This window comes from Lissotriton vulgaris, chromosome 8, assembly GCF_964263255.1.
Source record: "Lissotriton vulgaris chromosome 8, aLisVul1.2, whole genome shotgun sequence".
Taxonomy (NCBI): domain Eukaryota; kingdom Metazoa; phylum Chordata; class Amphibia; order Caudata; family Salamandridae; genus Lissotriton; species Lissotriton vulgaris.
The window spans coordinates 49158005-49177950 of NC_141696.1; the positions used below are offsets into that span (position 1 = coordinate 49158005).

General features: G+C 44.4%; 1 protein-coding gene across 1 annotated transcript in view; it reads right to left on the reverse strand.

Moving 5' to 3' along the window:
- Positions 1-19946, reverse strand: part of LOC147693352 (transient receptor potential cation channel subfamily M member 2-like) — a 3804886-nt gene that overhangs the window by 3234608 nt on the left and 550332 nt on the right. Inside the window, exon 8 of the mRNA XM_086935946.1 lies at positions 3727-3823. Coding sequence (XP_086792072.1) covers positions 3727-3823 — 97 coding nt within the window. The remainder of the gene's footprint in view (positions 1-3726; positions 3824-19946) is intronic.

Here is a 19946-nt window from a genome sequence, read left to right on the forward strand (position 1 = left end):
AGAACTTGGCTATATGCAAATTAGTCTGGCCCTGGCCCAGTGCATCATGGGAACAGGGCAGACCAAACTACCAAGCCAATTCTTATACTGGGAAGGAAACAAGCTACCGGGGACCGGTTTCTGGCATTTCAGCCGTCTTGGGCCCGGCTTGCTTGAATCCTGATGGTGCAATGAGCTAGGGACTCACATCTGAGTATACCTTTCCACGCTTATGGTGGACAAAAATGATTCAGAAAAGGGGGTGGTGATGAACAGAGCGTCTGAATTAAGCAGACCACTCTTACCCAGTCCAAAGATCAGGGCTTGATCCATCACCGTTTTTTAGCTCACTGCGCCATCCCAGCTCAGAACTTGGCTATATGCAAATTAGTATGACCCTGGCCCAGTGCATCATGGGAACAGGGCAGACCAAACTACCAAGCCAATTCTTATACTGGGAAGGAAACAAGCTACCGGGCACCGGTTTCTGGCATTTCAGCCGTCTTCGGCCCGGCTTGCTTGAATCCTGATGGTGCAATGAGCTAGGGACTCACATCTGAGTATACCCTTCCACGCTTATGGTGGACAAAAATGATTCAGAAAAGGGGGTGGTGATGAACAGAGCGTCTGAATTAAGCAGACCACTCTTACCCAGTCGAAAGATCAGGGCTTGATCCATCACCGTTTTTTAGCTCACTGCACCATCCCAGCTCAGAACTTGGCTATATGCAAATTAGTCTGACCCTGGCCCAGTGCATCATGGGAACAGGGCAGACCAAACTACCAAGCCAATTCTTATACTGGGAAGGAAACAAGCTACCGGGGACCGGTTTCTGGCATTTCAGCCGTCTTCGGCCCGGCTTGCTTGAATCCTGATGGTGCAATGAGCTAGGGACTCACATCTGAGTATACCCTTCCACGCTTATGGTGGACAAAAATGATTCAGAAAAGGGGGAGATAAATAACGGTGATGGATCAAGCCCTGATCTTTGGACTGGGTAAGAGTGGTCTGCTTAATTCAGACACTCTGTTCATCACCACCCCCTTTTCTGAATCGTTTTTGGCCACTATAGGTGTGGCAGGGTATACTCAGTCATGAGTCCCTTTTTCACTGCACCATCAGGATTCAAGCAAGCCGGGCCGAAGACGGCTGAAATGCCAGAAACCGGTCCCCGGTAGCTTGTCTCCTTTCTGGTGAAGAATTGGCTTGGTAGTTTAGTCTGCCCTGTTCCCATGATGCACTGGGCCAGGGACAGACTGATTTGCATATAGCCAGGTTCTGAGCTGGGATGGTGCAGTGAGATAAATAACGGTGATGGATCAAGTCCTGATCTTTGGACTGGGTAAGAGTGGTCTGCTTAATTCAGACACTCTGTTCATCACCATCCCCTTTTCTGAATCGTTTTTGGCCACTATAGGTGTGGCAGGGTATACTCAGACATGAGTCCCTTTCTCACTGCACCATCAGGATTTAAGCAAGCCGGGCCGAAGACGGCTGAAATGCTAGAAACCGGTCCCCGGTAACTTGTCTCCTTTCTGGTGAAGAATTGGCTTGGTCGTTTAGTCTGCCCTGTTCCCATGATGCACTGGGCCAGGGACAGACTGATTTGCATATAGCCAGGTTCTGAGCTGGGATGGTGCAGTGAGATAAATAACGGTGATGGATCAAGCCCTGATCTTTGGACTGGGTAAGAGTGGTCTGCTTAATTCAGACACTCTGTTCATCACCACCCCCTTTTCTGAATGGTTTTCGGCCACTATAGGTGTGGCAGGGTATACTCAGACATGAGTCCCTTTCTCACTGCACCATCAGGATTCAAGCAAGCCGGGCCGAAGACGGCTGAAATGCCAGAAACCGGTCCCCGGTAGCTTGTCTCCTTTCTGGTGAAGAATTGGCTTGGTAGTTTAGTCTGCCCTGTTCCCATGATGCACTGGGCCAGGGACAGACTGATTTGCATATATCCAGGTTCTGAGCTGGGATGGTGCAGTGAGATAAATAACGGTGATGGATCAAGCCCTGATCTTTGGACTGGGTAAGAGTGGTCTGCTTAATTCAGACACTCTGTTCATCACCACCCCCTTTTCTGAATCGTGTTGAGAATACAACTTTAACACTGCATTATTTTCCCGCGATGGGCTGGGATGTGAAGAGTTGTGTTAAGCTATTTTTGCGATACTTATCACTCGTTCTTGTGAATATGCCCCTACATTGTATAATAGGAATCGCCACCCACAAGACTGAAAAGCTAAGTCGTGGGATTCATTTAAAATTTACAGGGCCGAGTGACTGCACCTCCTGTATGTGCATTCTTTCCTTTGGGTAAGATCATTTATTATCTCTCTTCTCTACCGCTGATATACCGGATGCAATGCAATATTTCTCACAGACATCCCCTTTTTCCTACAGCGATCGAAACAGGATCGCACACATTGCTGTGCGACCTAGATTGAGTTCCGCCATGGTATCTCTGCTTCATCGCGCTGTGCTATTAATTGGTTTGCCAGCCCTACCCTCACAATGGGGTTAGCTCTCATGTATTAGCATATTATGCACTATGGTTATATTGCTGATACTGACTCTTATATTACTAGTTCCTCTCTAATGTACTACATTTCTCCTCTCACATTTGCAGCACCCGGCTGGGTCCCTTGTGAGTATCCATTCCTTCTTTTTTTCACTTGCTTGTGGCACCTATCCATCACCCTGCAGCGCAGTCACTCTCTGAGGTACTAAGTGACCCTTGGCGCTCCAATTTGAGCACTATTACTCTTACTATGGCCACATACTTATAGTCTCCTTCTCTTTTTAGATGTACCTACACTTCTAGGTCCTGAAGAGACCCTACATTGCACAAAGGGTTGAAACGTCGTCGACAAATAACTAAAGCGAACCATTAACCAGTGCTTATCATTTTATAGAGACACAGTTTATAATCTGTATACTTTGAAATGGTCAAATTTGGAAAAACTGGAAACCATGCACATAGGCCTCTAATATGTCACAATTGTTTTAGGTTCCATTCTCACTGGGGACACCACGTACTATTGTTTTATTACTTCCTGTATATATTTGATTAACTTTTCAAAAACATGAAAATCGATTGTGAAAAACAGAAACAAAGGTGTATGTGATCTTTTCTCCTTTTGACATCATCCTAGCCCTTTCCATTACGATTGTGCATACCAATATCAGGATAGATGTCTATATTAATCCACAGGAACCATTGTTTCTGCTAATAATTTGACTACCCTGGTTCCTCGTGAGTATGGTCTCCCTTGTCTGTTGTTCTCATTTATAGTTCTAAGCCCTACTGGACACTAACAACACACATGCTGAAAATTAAACAGAAAGAAGTACAAATATAACAGCGTTAGATTAGGATGTGGATAGTGCCGACACCTATAATATGTGTTTGTGTTTCCTCTTTTTATGTTTCCTACTATGCATTGTTATTATACATGTCACGTACCATATGCTTTATGCTATACCTGGTGGCTCAGTGGACTAATTCACCCACTCCAGAAACCTGTGTTTGACTTCATGGGTGCAGGTTCAAATCCTAGCGAATCCACTCAGCCTTTTATCCTAATGAGGTCAATAAAATGAGTACTACTGAGTTGGATATTGCTAAACACTTGTTTTTCAGTAACAGATACCTAAGGCTTAATATGTGCTTTACAAATATGTGTTTTGTTATGGCAGATGTTCTGGAAGACTTTTAGTGTGGAGGTGAATCCTTTACTAACCTTTCAGGAGGGCCATAGCGACATCCACATCCCGTGCGCTGCCTTTCTCCTCCCTGAAGATGGTAATCAACTGCCTCCTGCGCACAATGTCCTGGATCTGGAAAACAATGCAAACACCTTGAGATAATCCCTAATGTGCACACTATTATAGCCTGAGAAGATCAGCAATCAATAACAGAAGGGATTTAAAGCAGTTGTTGATGATCAACAGATATCAGCGTTCCTGTCTCCATGGATCGCACATGAGAGACAGTGGCACAGCGAAACAACTCTCCAGGTCTTGGTGAAGCAGCAAGGTGACCTCCTGAAGTGTACAGGCTGACCATGGTGTCAACATGATTCCATAAGTAGTGAATGCTGCCTTGCATGACAGACAGGTTGGAACCATATATTTCCAGGCAGCAAGCACCAAGGAGGAGCATGATTAATATGTCCAGGGAGTGCCACAGATTTGGAGATCATCACGGTCAGGTTATTCACCCTAGAGCAGAGGTCTTCAAACTTTTGGATGCCGAGACCCCCCTGTCAACATTTTTAAGCGTAAGGACCCCCTCCTGACAACAATTTCTAAACCTCTAGGTTATGAGGAAGGTGAGGACCAAATTATGCGACAGGCTTGACTAAATTGTGTGAGTAGAAAATGTAAATAATGTTCTGTGATGCTGCGTATTTTGGGGTAGCATTGCTTTATTATTTAGATTTTTTTTAAACACAGTAATACTGAAGAAAGATTTCACCCCATCAGTACCAGTTTATAACCAAAATATAGCAATTAACATCAGAAAGATCTCTAGTCAACCTCTGTGAAGGGCCTCCCAATCCGCAGGAATACGCGCTGCCACATTAGAAGCTCACCTGGCCATGGCCGGGAGCAGCAAGGGTGCATTCAAACCCTGCCGGTCTAGTGCAGAGCTAAGCAGTTTACCCATGATTCTTTCCTCTCACCCCCTTCCTTCCATCCCTCTCTTCTCTCCCAACCCCGGATCCCTTTATCACATTGCAGGCAGATAGTTATTAGCCCCAGGACACCTTTTGGTAACAGTAGCGCACTACAAATGTAAATAATAGGCAGAAGCAGGGGATCCACTAGACCCGAACTTCGGGGGTCGGGGGGGGGGGGGGATTAACACTCCCAGCCAGGGCTTGTCCAAGCACTGGTCGTACATGGTGCAACAGTCTTTCCACCTTCTCCATGAATTCCCTCACTACCACTCACCAATAATACACCTCATCTCTCTATAGCACCTGTCTGTCAAACATTTCATTTTTTATACCGCTACTCATAGTTTACTCACACTCACTTCTGTGATGTGAATGGTACATCTTCTTTGTACCAGGCACTTTAACCTTCTGCACTGTGTGGGTGACAAGAGTGCCCATGTGACTGCACGGTGAGCAATGCAACAGTGTGACAGTAGGGTACAAGGAGTGACTGCAGGGTGAGTGAGGTGACCATATGAATTTGGGTTCGGCTGTAAGTGCAGAGTGGGAAGAATTAGTGCATGGTTAGTGATGGCCTTGTTTGAGTGATCTACAGATTGAGCAGTAAGGGGGGACAGGTGAGTGAAGTGTCACATGAGTGCAGGATGAGAAGTGTGCTCGTGTGACTGCAGGGTGGGGTACAGAGTGAACAATGCAAGCAAATTTTTAGTGCAGAGTGATCACTGTGAGAGCAGGGTGAGGGGGTGAATGTTGTGAGTGCATGGTGATCAGTGTGAGTGCATTGTGATCACTGAGTACATTATGATCACTGTGAGTGCAGGGTGAGTGGGTGAATGTTGTGAGTGCATTGTGATCGGTGTGAGTGCATTGTGATCAGTGTCAGTGCATTGTGATCAGTGTGACTGCATTGTGGTCAGTGTGAGTGCATTGTGATCAGTGTGAGTGCATGATGATTGGTGTGAGTGCATGGTGATTGGTGTGAGTGCATGGTGATTGGTGTGAGTGCATGGTGATCGGTGTGAGTGCATGGTGATCGCTATGAGTGTATGGTGATCGCTATGAGTGCATGGTGATCGCTATGAGTGCATCGTGATCGCTATGAGTGCATTGTGATTAGTGTGAGTGCATTGTGATCAGTGTGAGTGCATTGTGATCGCTGGGAGTGCAGGGTGAACGTGAAAGTGAAGGTGAGAATGAGAACTGAGTAGTCTGAAAGCAGGGTTAAGCTAGTGCTATAATGGCATTAATCAGGGTTCGAGGGTGGAGGAAATAAATAATGTGCTGATCCTACAACAAACTTCCAGTCTAATGATTAGGGTTACCAGTTCATTATTTTGATGGCCCAGAAATAAGCAGTCACCTACAGCTGTATTTTTTGCACTTATCTGTGAATATTTAGAACAGCAAATATAAATAGAAAGCACTTTTAATTGTGTTCTAGGGATGCCTCAATGATCCATGACTAATAATTAAAGAGAATAAAGACAGAAAAGTCACATAACTAATTAATACATACTTTTTTATTTATAACTCAATTTAGTGTCAAGAGCAGGTATCTTCAGGATCTTTAAACAACACATAGCAGGCATGTTTTTTTTGGCAACCCAACTTTATATTTATTTTCATTAAATGCATTCTCACACTACAGCAGTAAGTGTAAAAATACAAATGTAAGGAATAGGCAGAGTGGGGGCCCAGGGGGTACTGGAACCATAAAAAAACTAAGCTTTGTTAATCAGTTAACAAAGGCATGTAAATATGCAAATGGTCTTTAAAGACCTGTGAAAAACTCGGGCGGAGATAAGACTGCAGACACTGCCCAGCCGAGGCCCCAGGAGCGCGAGCAGCAGCCCGGGATGAGACACAGGATGGGGGAGGTGGGGGGCTGAAGCCCTTGAGGCCAGGGCAGAAGTGACACTGTGAAGGCGCGACCCCCTTTGCATCGCTCCACGGCCCCCCTGGGGGTCGCGCCCCACAGTTTGAATACCCCTGCCCTAGAGACTGCTCTTCAATAATATGGGGGAATGTTTTGAATTGTGGGGCCCTAGGGACATTACAGTTGGAGACTTTCTGCTCTGACACTTGCCAGGGGCACCTTGCAACTACTTTCCACCACACATTCACTTTTGTTATCACGTTTCCATTTTTCAAACTTTTCCAGCAGAAGAAAAAAAATCTCAGTTATAAAGATGCCTTGGTAGTTTCCGAGAAAACAGGCTACTGTTGACCCTAGGGTCTCTCTAGAAAACCCAATGGTGGATTGTACTACTGAATATTGAAGACATGAATGAGAATTAAAAGAAATTCACTAAAAACACAAAGGTTACAGGGATGTTATTGTTAGTGAATAGAATTTAAAAAACCTTGAAATTCACTAAATAAAACAATGGTTTGGATATTTTAAACAGGCTAGATTTAAGACTTTGTTTAGCTCATTTAAGGTTTTCCGAAGCATCCGCAGAAGTTTTGTTATAGGCAGGTATAATCACTATTCTCCCATTTTAAATAGCACTAATCTCCCGACATCTTTGGAAAGGCCTCCTTCTCTGATTGGTGTAGGGCAGGTATTAGAAAGTTAGGTGACTTAATCACCAGCGAAGGAGTTATCTCCTTTCCTGCCCTCTCAGCCAAATTCAGCCTTAAGAGAGAGGATGCTTTTAAATATCTGTCTATCCACGTCTTTCTCTCTATAAAGGTCGGGGGTACTTCAGGATTCACGGAGGTGGAATTCCTTAATGTTTTGCAGAAACCTCTCCTCGAATTGGCCTTCTATATACTATTATAAATAGACAGACGCCGGATGACCTACTAGCCATTGCAGACAAATGTATTTATTTATGGGTTTCGATAGCGCTGGAATCGACTCCAACTGGAGTATCTCTGCGCTGTGATACCAAATAAGATTTCAATATATATGCAGATAAAGAGGCATGGGGCTAGATTTTATCGGTTAACAGCAGAGTTTTCAGTTGTTTCCTGAATTTTAAATGGTCTGTGCAGAGCTTAAGGGCCAGAGGAAGTTTATTCCACAGTGTGGCCCTGCAACAGATAGAGCTTTCCCTCCGTGTCTAGTTTTTTTAACACGAGGTACTGCCAACAGAAAATTTTCGCTAGATCTCAAAGATCTGGAGGGAGTGTAGGGGGTGAATTTCTGCTCCAGGTATGTCGGGCCATGTCCGTTTAAGCATTTATGAATAATGCAACATATCTTAAACTTGGCCCTTTGTCGAATACTCAACCAATGTAGTTTGTCAAGGAGAGGTTTTGATGCTGTTCTGGGAGGGGCGTTTAGGACAAGGCGAGCTGCCGTATTCTGGACCACCTGGAGCCTATCCAGAACTCCTTCATTAGCAGAGAGGAGCAGTCCGTTGCAATAGTCGATGCGACTCAGTATAAGGGCTTGCACTAGGGTTTTTCTGAAGGAATCTGGTTACAGGGGAAAGATTCTGCGCATCATGCTGATGGTGTGAAAGCATGAGCCAGCTACCATGTTACTGTGCTGTTTAAGGGAAAGGTCATGGTCAAGGCGAATCCCCAGATTTTTGACGATCTGTTTGGGCTCTGGAACAGTACCAAGATCAGATGGCCACCAGTCTGGGGTCCACAGTAATTTGGCATCTCCAAACAGCATTACTTCCGTCTTGTTGACATTGCACTGTAGGTAGTTGGTGGACATCCACTGTGTGACGGCTTTCATGCCAGCGGAGAAGGAGTTTCTTATTTCAGTGGTGAGATTTTGAAAGGGAAAGAGGAGCTGCGTGTCATCCGCATATGACACGGGAATGAAACCAAATTTGCGCATCACTCTTGCCAGGGGTGCCACGTAGATGTTAAAAAGTGTTGGGCTCAAACAGGAGCCCTGTGGCACCCCTTTCGTAATCTCTACCTCTGTTGATCGATATTCACCCATGGTGACAGTCTGGGTGCGATCGGTAAGAAAACTCCTTAGCCAAGCAAGGGCCTTGTTCTTAATCCCTACGTTCGACAACCGGTCAATAAGAATGTTGTGTGACACGGTGTCGAACGCTGCTGACAGGTCTAATAACACCAATATTACTGAGTAGCCTTTGTCCTGAAACATATGCAGGTCGTCAGTAACAGACAGGAGGGTGGACTCTGTACTGTGTTTCGGCCTAAACCCAGATTGGGAGTAGTCTAGGCCGCCAGCTATCTCAATGTAGCTGGATAAATGACGATTAACATATTTCTCAGTGAGCTTTCCCAAGAATGGTTACAATGAGATTGGTCTGAGATTTGATAGATCAGTCCAGGGAGTTGCGGTGTTCTTCCTGATAGGCCTAACTAAGGCCTCTTTCCACTGTTTGGGAACAGAGCCTGTACAGAGGGATAAGTTGATAAGTTTTTCAATAGTGGGTGATAGAATTTCCAGCAAGGTGGGCATAAGTCTTGCTGGGATGATGTCATCAGGACTTCCGCTTTTAATCTGCATCGTGAGTAGAGACACATCTTTGGGAGTAATAGGGGGGAAGAGATCTAAGGTGTGGGGGCCGCTATTAAGCTCTGAATCCTGAAAGATGGATACTGCATTGGTAGTCAACATGTTGTTAGAGTTGACTATTTTCGCATAGATGAGATCTATTTTATTGGAAAAAAATAGAGACATATTGTCACAAAGTAGTTGTGAAGAAGTATCTGGACTCTCACATGCTGTAGGATTAGTAAAGGAATGCAGGACCTGGTATAAAACTCTGGGGGAATTGTCTGCAGCCGTAATAAGGGTGGTAATATGGGTTTTTCGCGCCGTTCTAATAGCTTTATGATATATGCTTAAAGCATCCCAGTAATGTCTCCTGTCTGTTACAAGATGGGTGGATCTCCATTTCTTTTCTAATTTTCTGGCTGTTTTCTTTCGATTCCTGAGCTCTTCAGAGAACCAGATCTCTTGTTTTTTGGCTGGTCGGGGTCTAAATTGTTTTAAGGGGGCTATCTCATCTATGACCGTTTTGGTAGCTTTGGTGAACATATCAACTGCATTGTCAATATCTTCAGGAACCATATGGAAGGGTTGAACAAATTTCGCTGCAAAGGAGGTCTCATTAACTTTGTGCCATTGCCGCCGTACTTTAGGGATGTTGGTAGGTTTGAGGATAGTGGTTACAGGATAGGGAGTATTAAACTCAAGGATAAAATGGTCAGTCCAGCTGACTTGTGTGGGGGGAAGGCATGTGACACTGGAGAAATTGGTAATTATAAGGTCTAGGGTGTGTCCGGCCACGTGAGTTGGGCCCACATTGTGTTGTTCGAGACCTAGTAGTGAGAGATCATTTAGAAATGCTTGTGCTTCTTTACAATTTGTGAGTTCACTGTGTAGGTTGAAGTCACCTATTAGCAGGAATTCTTTGTCTTTGTGAACATATGGCGCAAGATTTTCAAGTAGTATGTTGACAAAGTTAAAGCTTGGTCCAGGGGGACGATATACCAGGGCACCCAGTCTGGTTTGTTTAGTGGAATGAATTGTTTTAAAAATCAGCAATTCAATGTCAGGGGTGCTGAGTTCTGCCAAAACAGAGCAGTTGATGTTATTTTTATGTGCAATTGCAATTCCTCCACCTATTTTCTTAGGTCTGTCTAATCTGATTATTTTATATCCTGAAGGAATGGCCAATGTAATAGAGGGAGTGGAATGAGGTTTAAGCCAAGTTTCAGTCATGAAACAGTAGTCAGGCTCGTTCGTGGAAATAAGGTCCCATATTTCAGAGGTGTGCTTAGGTAGAGAGCGCACATTGCAGAGGATGTTTTTGTGACCAGCGATTTTGGATGTTTTGAAAGAGGGTGTATGAGTTATCACACATCTTTCAGAGCCTTCTCCCTTCAGGGTATAGAACTGGGACTTGCAATACAGGCATGCGAAAGGCCCTTCTACTATAAGGTTAGAGACTCTATGACAGTCGACAGTCTGAAGATCCCTAATTACCTGTGCTGAATAGGTAATCCTGGTAGAGAGCGGATCATGCGGGGTATTTCGTGAGACCTACCTGGCCCCTGGTCCCGTCCTGTCGCGGACGGGCGCAGACGGGCAGGTCTTTGGCTTGTCTTCGGCGCGTCAAAGGCGCCACCCTGCGCGCAATCGCTGCACTCTTGTTCCCGACGAGTGGCTAAATAGCCCCAGTTGCAGCAAGGCTAGAGCGCTAACCGCTCGGTGCTACAGCGGGAAAGCGGAAGTGTGTCACTCAGGCTCGTACCTGTCCCGCCCTCCGCTCAACGGTATTGGATACCGAGTCGGACCGGGGCGGGCAGACTGTAACACAGAGCGCTGTGTGTTCACGTATGTTTTAAACCCCTGGCAACGCCTAGGGAGAGCGTCTAAGCCCAGATGGTATGTATTATAATTATAGATCAACTATAACACAGTTAAAAGTTAAACAATTCAGTCGGCTTTTAAAATCAGCGTTTTTAAAATATTTCTATAAGGCTTAGCGTTTCAGCAACACAGCATCGGCAGAATATTTCCACTTTACCTGGCATCAAGCGGGGTCGGCAGACACTGCCACTGTCAGCCTTACCGCACTTTGCCTCACCTCCTCGCCGCCTAAATAACCCCAGTTGCAGCAAGGCTAGAGCGCTAACCGCTCGGTGCTACAGCGGGAAAGCGGAAGTGTGTCACTCAGGCTCGTACCTGTCCCGCCCTCCGCTCAACGGTATTGGATACTGAGACGGACCGGGGCGGGCAGGCTGTAACACAGAGCGCTGTGTGTTCACGTATGTTTTAAACCCCTGGCAACGCCTAGGGAGAGCGTCTAAGCCCAGATGGTATGTATTATAATTATAGATCAACTATAACACAGTTAAAAGTTAAACAATTCAGTTGGCTTTTAAAATCAGCGTTTTTAAAATATTTCTATAAGGCTTAGCGTTTCAGCAACACAGCATCAGCAGAATATTTCCACTTTACCTGGCATCAAGCGGGGTCGGCAGACACTGCCACTGTCAGCCTTACCGCACTTTGCCTCACCTCCTCGCCGCCTAAATAGCCCCAGTTGCAGCAAGGCTAGAGCGCTAACCGCTCGGTGCTACAGCGGGAAAGCGGAAGTGTGTCACTCAGGCTCGTACCTGTCCCGCCCTCCGCTCAACGGTATTGGATACCGAGTCGGACTGGGGCGGGCAGGCTGTAACACAGAGCGCTGTGTGTTCACGTATGTTTTAAACCCCTGGCAACGCCTAGGGAGAGCGTCTAAGCCCAGATGGTATGTATTATAATTATAGATCAACTATAACACAGTTAAAAGTTAAACAATTCAGTCGGCTTTTAAAATCAGCGTTTTTAAAATATTTCTATAAGGCTTAGCGTTTCAGCAACACAGCATCAGCAGAATATTTCCACTTTACCTGGCATCAAGCGGGGTCGGCAGACACTGCCACTGTCAGCCTTACCGCACTTTGCCTCACCTCCTCGCCGCCTAAATAGCCCCAGTTGCAGCAAGGCTAGAGCGCTAACCGCTCGGTGCTACAGCGGGAAAGCGGAAGTGTGTCACTCAGGCTCGTACCTGTCCCGCCCTCCGCTCAACGGTATTGGATACCGAGTCAGACCGGGGGGGGGGGGCAGGCTGTAACACAGAGCGCTGTGTGTTCACGTATGTTTTAAACCCCTGGCAACGCCTAGGGAGAGCGTCTAAGCCCAGATGGTATGTATTATAATTATAGATCAACTATAACATAGTTAAACGTTAAACAATTCAGTCGGCTTTTAAAATCAGCGTTTTTAAAATATTTCTATAAGGCTTAGCGTTTTAGCAACACAGCATCAGCAGAATATTTCCACTTTACCTGGCATCAAGCGGGGTCGGCAGACACTGCCACTGTCAGCCTTACCGCACTTTGCCTCACCTCCTCGCCGCCTAAATAGCCCCAGTTGCAGCAAGGCTAGAGCGCTAACCGCTCGGTGCTACAGCGGGAAAGCGGAAGTGTGTCACTCAGGCTCGTACCTGTCCCGCCCTCCGCTCAACGGTATTGGATACCGAGTCGGACCGGGGCGGGCAGGCTGTAACACAGAGCGCTGTGTGTTCACGTATGTTTTAAACCCCTGGCAACGCCTAGGGAGAGCGTCTAAGCCCAGATGGTATGTATTATAATTATAGATCAACTATAACACAGTTAAAAGTTAAACAATTCAGTCAGCTTTTAAAATCAGCGTTTTTAAAATATTTCTATAAGGCTTAGCGTTTCAGCAACACAGCATCAGCAGAATATTTCCACTTTACCTGGCATCAAGCGGGGTCGGCAGACACTGCCACTGTCAGCCTTGAGACATCTGGAAATGTGTTCTTTAACTCACTCGCTCTGTCACAAAACATTTTACTCTCAGCAAAACTACAAGCTCAGCACTTTAAAACAATTTTTTTCTTGTATATTACTCCCAACAAAATTGCAAAATGGGGGACTGGGCAAGGCACTCTCTGTCCTAGATGCGTCAAATTTGGGGTTGACTCTGTACATATATTTGCCTCTTGCTCAAAGCTCACACCCACTTTGAACCGAATACAGGGGTTTTTAAGAGAAGTTTCCTCTCAGCCGATAACCTTGAACCCCACCATTATAATGATTGGCACACAAGCAGAAACACCACACTTGAAAAGGGAGGGCTTAATGTTCATAGCAATGATCGTCTGGAGAATCTGTGTTGCTACAGCTTGGCTAGCCCAGACCCTCCCTCGTATTCTTAATGGCTTGCTAGGTACGTGGCAACATATCATCTCGAAAAAGCAGTTTACTCTAAAAAGGGACGCAGGGGCCATAAGAAGGGCCTGGAGGTGTGGGGCAAACTTACTGATTGGCTTACTTCATCAGAGTAGAACGTGTATTGTTGTTTTAGCTTGCTTAAATGCCTGCGGTTTGAGCAGGGTCCACTTCCCTGTAATTGCCAAATATAAGAATGTACATTCACTCTCTGTTATCCCAATGTATTTTTCTGACACTTCTTTAAACTTCTCATACTTATTGCCCATTAGTGCCTTTTTTCCAATCTCACAATGTATCTTTTTCTGCTGTCGGAGGGGGGAGGGTTGGGGGGGCCCATCTTTGGATTTGTGATATGAATTTTCATCTGTACGAATTTTGAATAAAAAAATATATATAAAAAACAAAGGTTACAGGGACGCTATAGCTAGGTTCACATTTTACACACAAAATATTAGAAATTCAGCAGTTATAGTTATCTCAAGTAATTATCTTGTGTCCCCCATGCAGTTTTCGTATCAGCAATTTCACTGCAAATGTTACAGTGATATTATCATGGATTTCATAGAAGATGACATTATTGATGTAATATTTGGGGAAATTAGCAGTGCAGTGCCGAATCATCCTGAAACTTTCCAGACAGCAGCTGAAGTGGCAAACTAATTTTGGAAATTTTGTGCAGATTTATCAAATGGCGGCAAAGTTATTAGCAAAAGAAAAAACGCTTTTGATATGGAAACTGCATCCTAACTAAAACTACCTACTGAAAGTAGGAAACATATATCTGTGTGTGTGTATGTATATATATGTGTGTGTATGTATGTATATATATATTCACTGAAAAAAACATAAGTTTCACACCAGTTATAGTTAGGAATTAGCATTTAAAAAACCTATTAAATTCACTGAAAAAACCATAGGTTTCACAACAGTTATAGTTAGCTGGAAATTTTACTGACATAAAACCATTGAAATTCTCACGTTATAGTTAGTTGGACTCACTATAACTTGCGCGTGCAATGCACTGCTGATGACGTCACATATTACATCACTCATGACATGGTCAGTGACATCACTCATGACATCACTGATGACACCATCCAGTGAATGTGTGTCTTTCTGAAAAATAAATATTAGTGAGTAATGTTTACATTTTTAAATATATGTATTAGTGTTTCACTTTGTGTATAAGTAGCTGCATGGGTTGGTGAGTAGCTACATGTGTATGTACATGGGTTATTAGATGTTTTTTTAGTATCGGTATGAGTGTCTATATGGTTTGGTGGGGGTATTACTTAGCACATAGATGCATGATTGACTGACTCTTTGTTTGTATTCATTTTGAAGACAGCATATGTGCGGGACTGTAGGGGTGAATGAGTGTGTATATGTGTATGTTAGTGAGTGAATGACTGTCTCACTATTGTCTTTATCAGTAACTACATATGTTGTCATCTAGTATATGTGAATATTGATGTATATAAGTGAGTATATGTGGGAGTAAGAGATTGTAAGAGTTCCTGTTTAAATAAGTATGTCTTTCTATAAGGGATTGTTTAAGAGAATTATTTTTTTTTAATTTCAATAGAAGTAAGGTGGTAGTGTGTGTATAGCTCTATATGCAAATACATGGATGTTCAATTGTTTATTTGCATGTGTGAGTATGTGTGTGAGTAACTTTTGGATGACTGTCAGTGTGTAACAGGATGTATAGGTGTATCACTACATATGATGAGTGAGTATATGTATGAGTGAGTATATTGAACTGTTTGGGAATGAGTAGATGTGTATATAGATGGTGGAATTACTGAATTGGTTGTTGTAACTGATATGGTTATCTCCATTTTTAAAAAAAATTTAGTTTCTATTTTTTAATATGTGTTTCAAGGGTTACATTACAGTGAAAGGAGGTCTGTCACTCTGTCACAGGGATGGTGTCATCAGTGATGTCATGAGTGATGTCACTGACCATGTCATGAGTGATGTAATATGTGACGTCATCAGCAGTGCATTGCACGCGCAAGTTATAGTGAGTCCAACTAACTATAACGTGGGAATTTCAATAGTTTTATGTCAGTAAAATTTCCAGCTAACTATAACTGGTGTGAAACCTATGTTTTTTTCAGTGAATTTAATAGGTTTTTTAAATGCTAATTCCTAACTATAACTGGTGTGAACCTTATGGTTTTTTCAGTGAATTTCAAAGGTTTTTTAAATGCTAATTCCTAACTATAAGTCTCAGTTTATATGTAAGACCGTTTGCGCTCTAGTTGTTCTTTAGAACACTCTGGGACATTCTGTCATTGGGCTATATTTGGGCTTCATCTGGCTGATATTTGGGCTAAATTTTTTTTGTTGTCTCTGGTGGCCATCTATGGGCTACATTGGGCTACATTTGGGCTCTAACATATATATAGCCCAATGTAGGCCAATATATATATTTTTCGAAGTTAATTTTCATAAAAACCACTTGAGCATATATCTTGAGACATAGCAAAGGCACATCAAGCTACCAGTCCCTACAATTTTGCCAAATTTGTATATATATATATTTTTTTTTTTGCCTTGGAGCGCTCCCGGTGCGCGCCCTGGTGAGCGCCCCGGAAAGCGTAGTTTTATGAAGCGGCCCGGGGCGCGCACCAGGGAGCGTCCCGTAAGCGACAATATCGCGAACGAAAACATAATTGTGACGTATCGCGTAGCCGTGTCCGCGTGATACGCACGGCGTAAGCGCACCCGGAAGCACTCAAGCGAATACGATCGCGCAACGTAAGCGTCCGACGCGCTTACGCGACGCGCCGGGGCGCGTAGCGTAAGCGCGTCGGATCATGTGACCTGAAAATAACACTTTTCATTGGTTAATAACAGTTTTTTTCACAAGTAGGGAAACACCCCACCCATTTCCCTCACAACCTGTTTGCTTTTGCTGAGACAACACCTCTTGTCTGTTCCTGCAAAAAAATCTAATTCAACCATGTCTGGTTCCCAGAACCCTTCCCAGGATCAGTCCTCAGACTCTTCGGATGGATTCCTGCCTGAGGCCCCCCACAGAGAAAAGTGAAGGACCACTTCATATGGAAGTTTTTCTCTTTTCCAGAGGGGGAGAAAAAATGCAATGCAGCCAAAGTCACCTGTAAAATGTGTGACACTGTCCTATCACGTGGGGATCCCACCCGGAAGTATAGTTTCTGGAATGCTACTTTAATCAGGCATGTTGAGAGGAGGCACCCGATTAATTATGCACGGGAGAGCACCAGGGCCCTGGCTCGCAATCCACCACCTGATAGCCCCACCACTTCCACCGGAGCTTCAACATCATCGGTGAGAGGAAGACCAGCAGTGACGATCCCAAATATTCAGCCTGTTTTTGCAGATATTACAATTTGTTGTAAGCAGTGTGACCAACTGCTCTGTTATGGGGAGCAGAGCATTGAGCTGATTGTTAGAAAGAGGGAGGAACACCGCTGCCCCCCTCAGCCCTAATTCTTCCCCTTTTTTTTTGCTCCCGTTGAGCAGTTTTGCATTCCCTAGTTTTGTTTTTGTTCTGAAAAAAAAAAAAATTTAAAAACGTTCAAAAAAAGTAAAAAAAAAATTAAAAACTAAAAAAGAAGAAAAAAAACAGTTCTTTTTAGAACTACCTCCAATTCTCCAAAAAGAGCTATATTCCTTACATATTGTGTTGTTCTTTTTTTCAATGAATGTGTACTGCATAACTGTTTGGATGAAATGACTGAATGAAAGGGAGAAAGAGACTGATGGAACAAATGACAGAAGGGGAGTGAGTAAAGGTGAGTTGATTACAGTGAGGAATGCAAGGTGAGTGAGGGTGAGTGAAGGGGGAGTGACAGAGTGAGAGGATAGAGGGAGTGAGGGTGAGACAGAAGGAATGAGGGAAGAGGAGTGAGAAAGTGAGAGGACAGAGGGAATGAGAGAAGGAGTGAGTGAAGTGGAGTAAGGTGAGTGAGAGAAGAGGAATTACTGAGGGAGCGAATGAAGGGAAGAGAGGGGAAGGAAAGTAAAGCAGGGGGACTGAAAGAAGGTGAGTGTGGGAGTGGAGTGAGAGGAAAACAACAATTTAAGGGGCAGATTTAGAAGCCCCTTGCGCCACCTTTGCGTCACGTTTAACATGGGAAAAGTGACACAAGTGGCTTGTAAATCTGCCCCTAAGTCTCTATATGTAGGTACTTAATAAAAAAAAAACAACAAAAAGATTTTTTTTTAAAAACAGCTACAAATTTTTTGAAACTGTCATTCTATTTTCCCCATGTTATGCTCCCCGGTGCGCTCCCCGCGAAAATCATTTTTTTTTTTTTTTGCCCCGCGGGGCCCTTTTTTGGCCCCCACATCAAACCTAGTGGGTCAGGGGGGGTCTACTCTGCCCCTTTTCGGTCATTTCCCCCTTTGTTTTTGCCACCTCTTGTGTCTCGATTTTACCGATACACAAGATGGCGGCCGCTCCGGACTGTTTCGAATGTTTACAGACACCCGAGAGCCAATCAGCCTTCTGTGCGCAACTCGCGGCCCCCGGTACGCGCCCCGGTGCGCGTAGGGGGGCGCTTATAGATATATATATTTTTTTGAACCTAAATTACTCAAAAACCACTGGAGCACATATCTTGAGACATAGCAAAGGCACATCGGGCTACCAGTCCCTACAATTTTGCCAAGTTTGGTGGAAATCCATTCAGCCGTTCGGGCTAAAAGTGAGTTCGACCACCCTATGGAAATTAACATGGGGAAAACAAGTTTTGGGACCCCCCTTTTATCTCGCCCCCGCTTCACGAATCCCCCCCCAAACTTTCAGGAAGGACCGGAGCTCGACGAGGCAAATTTGAGGAAATTTTCAGGCAGATTCGTCAACCGACGCCAAAGTTATTCACAATAGAATTTTGAGATTTTGCATTGAAAAAAATCCTAACTATAACTACCTACTGGCGACCGTCAGTAGGTAATATATATATATATATATATATATATATATATATATATATATATATATATATATATATATATATATATATATATATATATATATATATCACGCTCCAATTCCTCCTCTAATACGAGAAAGATGACAGCACTTGGGGGTTCCTTATGAAAAGTGCAGATTTATTGTTCCTTGCAGGCACCCTCCACAAACGCGTTTCGGCGTGCTGCCTTCGTCAGTGTGGTAACAGCGTTTTCCATTATTAGGTGGATTTAAATAAGACATTTGCAGTTTCTAGTTTGATACATAGAAAGTGACAGAGGACAACCCCACTATGGTTTCTGTAGGCGCCATCTTTGAATGTTGATGGGCGCAACCTGAAGATGTTACATAGGTTATGCAGTGTAGCCCACAGATGGGCAAGTCTATGTAAAAAGTGGGTATATACACAAATCATACTGTTCAAAGCATAAACAGACTAGAAAATAGTATATATATATACGTATATATACACACACATATATTTTTTCACACAAAGTAGAAATATACCGCTGCGCACTAGTCTCCAAAGTTAAGCACACTTTATTGCTCCAACAAACACCAACACGTTTCGACTCACAAGGAATCTTGTTCACCGTGACAATGTGTGAAGCCGCCCGCTTCCTTTGAATGCAGCGGAAAGTAATTAAAGAGATCGGTTAGTGGCACTGCCTCCCTCTAGTAGGCCACAATGATTTATGTCCTGATTGTAGTCGATCTGTGCTCCCTACACACCGTGGTGCATCTGAATGTGCCCAGGGTAGTAAACGTTTGCATAGGCCCTGCCTAGAGTGTTCTTCAGGTGCCTCCTTCCATATTTTATTACCTGATTATTCACCTGCTGGGGTTCTGCACTCCCCCTGACTGTAAATGTAAATGTAAATGTGCTGGACTTGTAAAGCGCACAGCTGCCCGTAAGCGTCCCGGCGCTTGCTTAGGGAACCCGTCCTGGTATTCCCCTGTGAGAAACCACGGCAGGGTGTCCACAAGGTGAAAGCCAGGCATCCCGCCGCGAGGGGCCGTAGTGGAGATTAAGCAAGCTATTGCCCAGAGTCGCAGAGTGTGACCCCGTGAGTTGAGTAGGCACCAGAGCGAGAATTGTCGAGTCCGTGGAATTTTGAGCCCGAGACTCGCCGAGACGGGGAATCAAACCCTGGTCCACGGTCGATCTCAGCTTCCGGGTCTGCCGCCTCTAACCACTGAGCCACGCTTCTCCAAAGTGCCCTGACTGTGGCACTTTGCTGTCTAATCAGCCTTATAAAGTATGTAATATGGCCCAATAAGAGCCTTTTGAGGATGATGAATATTACCAGGAGAATATGCAAGCCTCTTTGGAGGAGAACCTAGTCAATGACTTGGACAATAGTGGTCAGTTATCCGGATGCCCTCACTCACCAGTTTAAGGGCTTCGTCTGTCAATGTGGTTGGATCCCTCCTCTCACACCTCTGGACGGTTTATAGGCCTGTAGAACCTGAGCCAGAGTCAACATCTTGAACTTCTCCTGTTTGAGGTAAAAATTCAAAATCCTGAAGTCTAGGATGGGCCTCAAACTGCCGTCCTTTTTGGGAATCAGGAAATACCAGGAGTAGCATGCCTCACCCCTTTCCTACTGCAGAA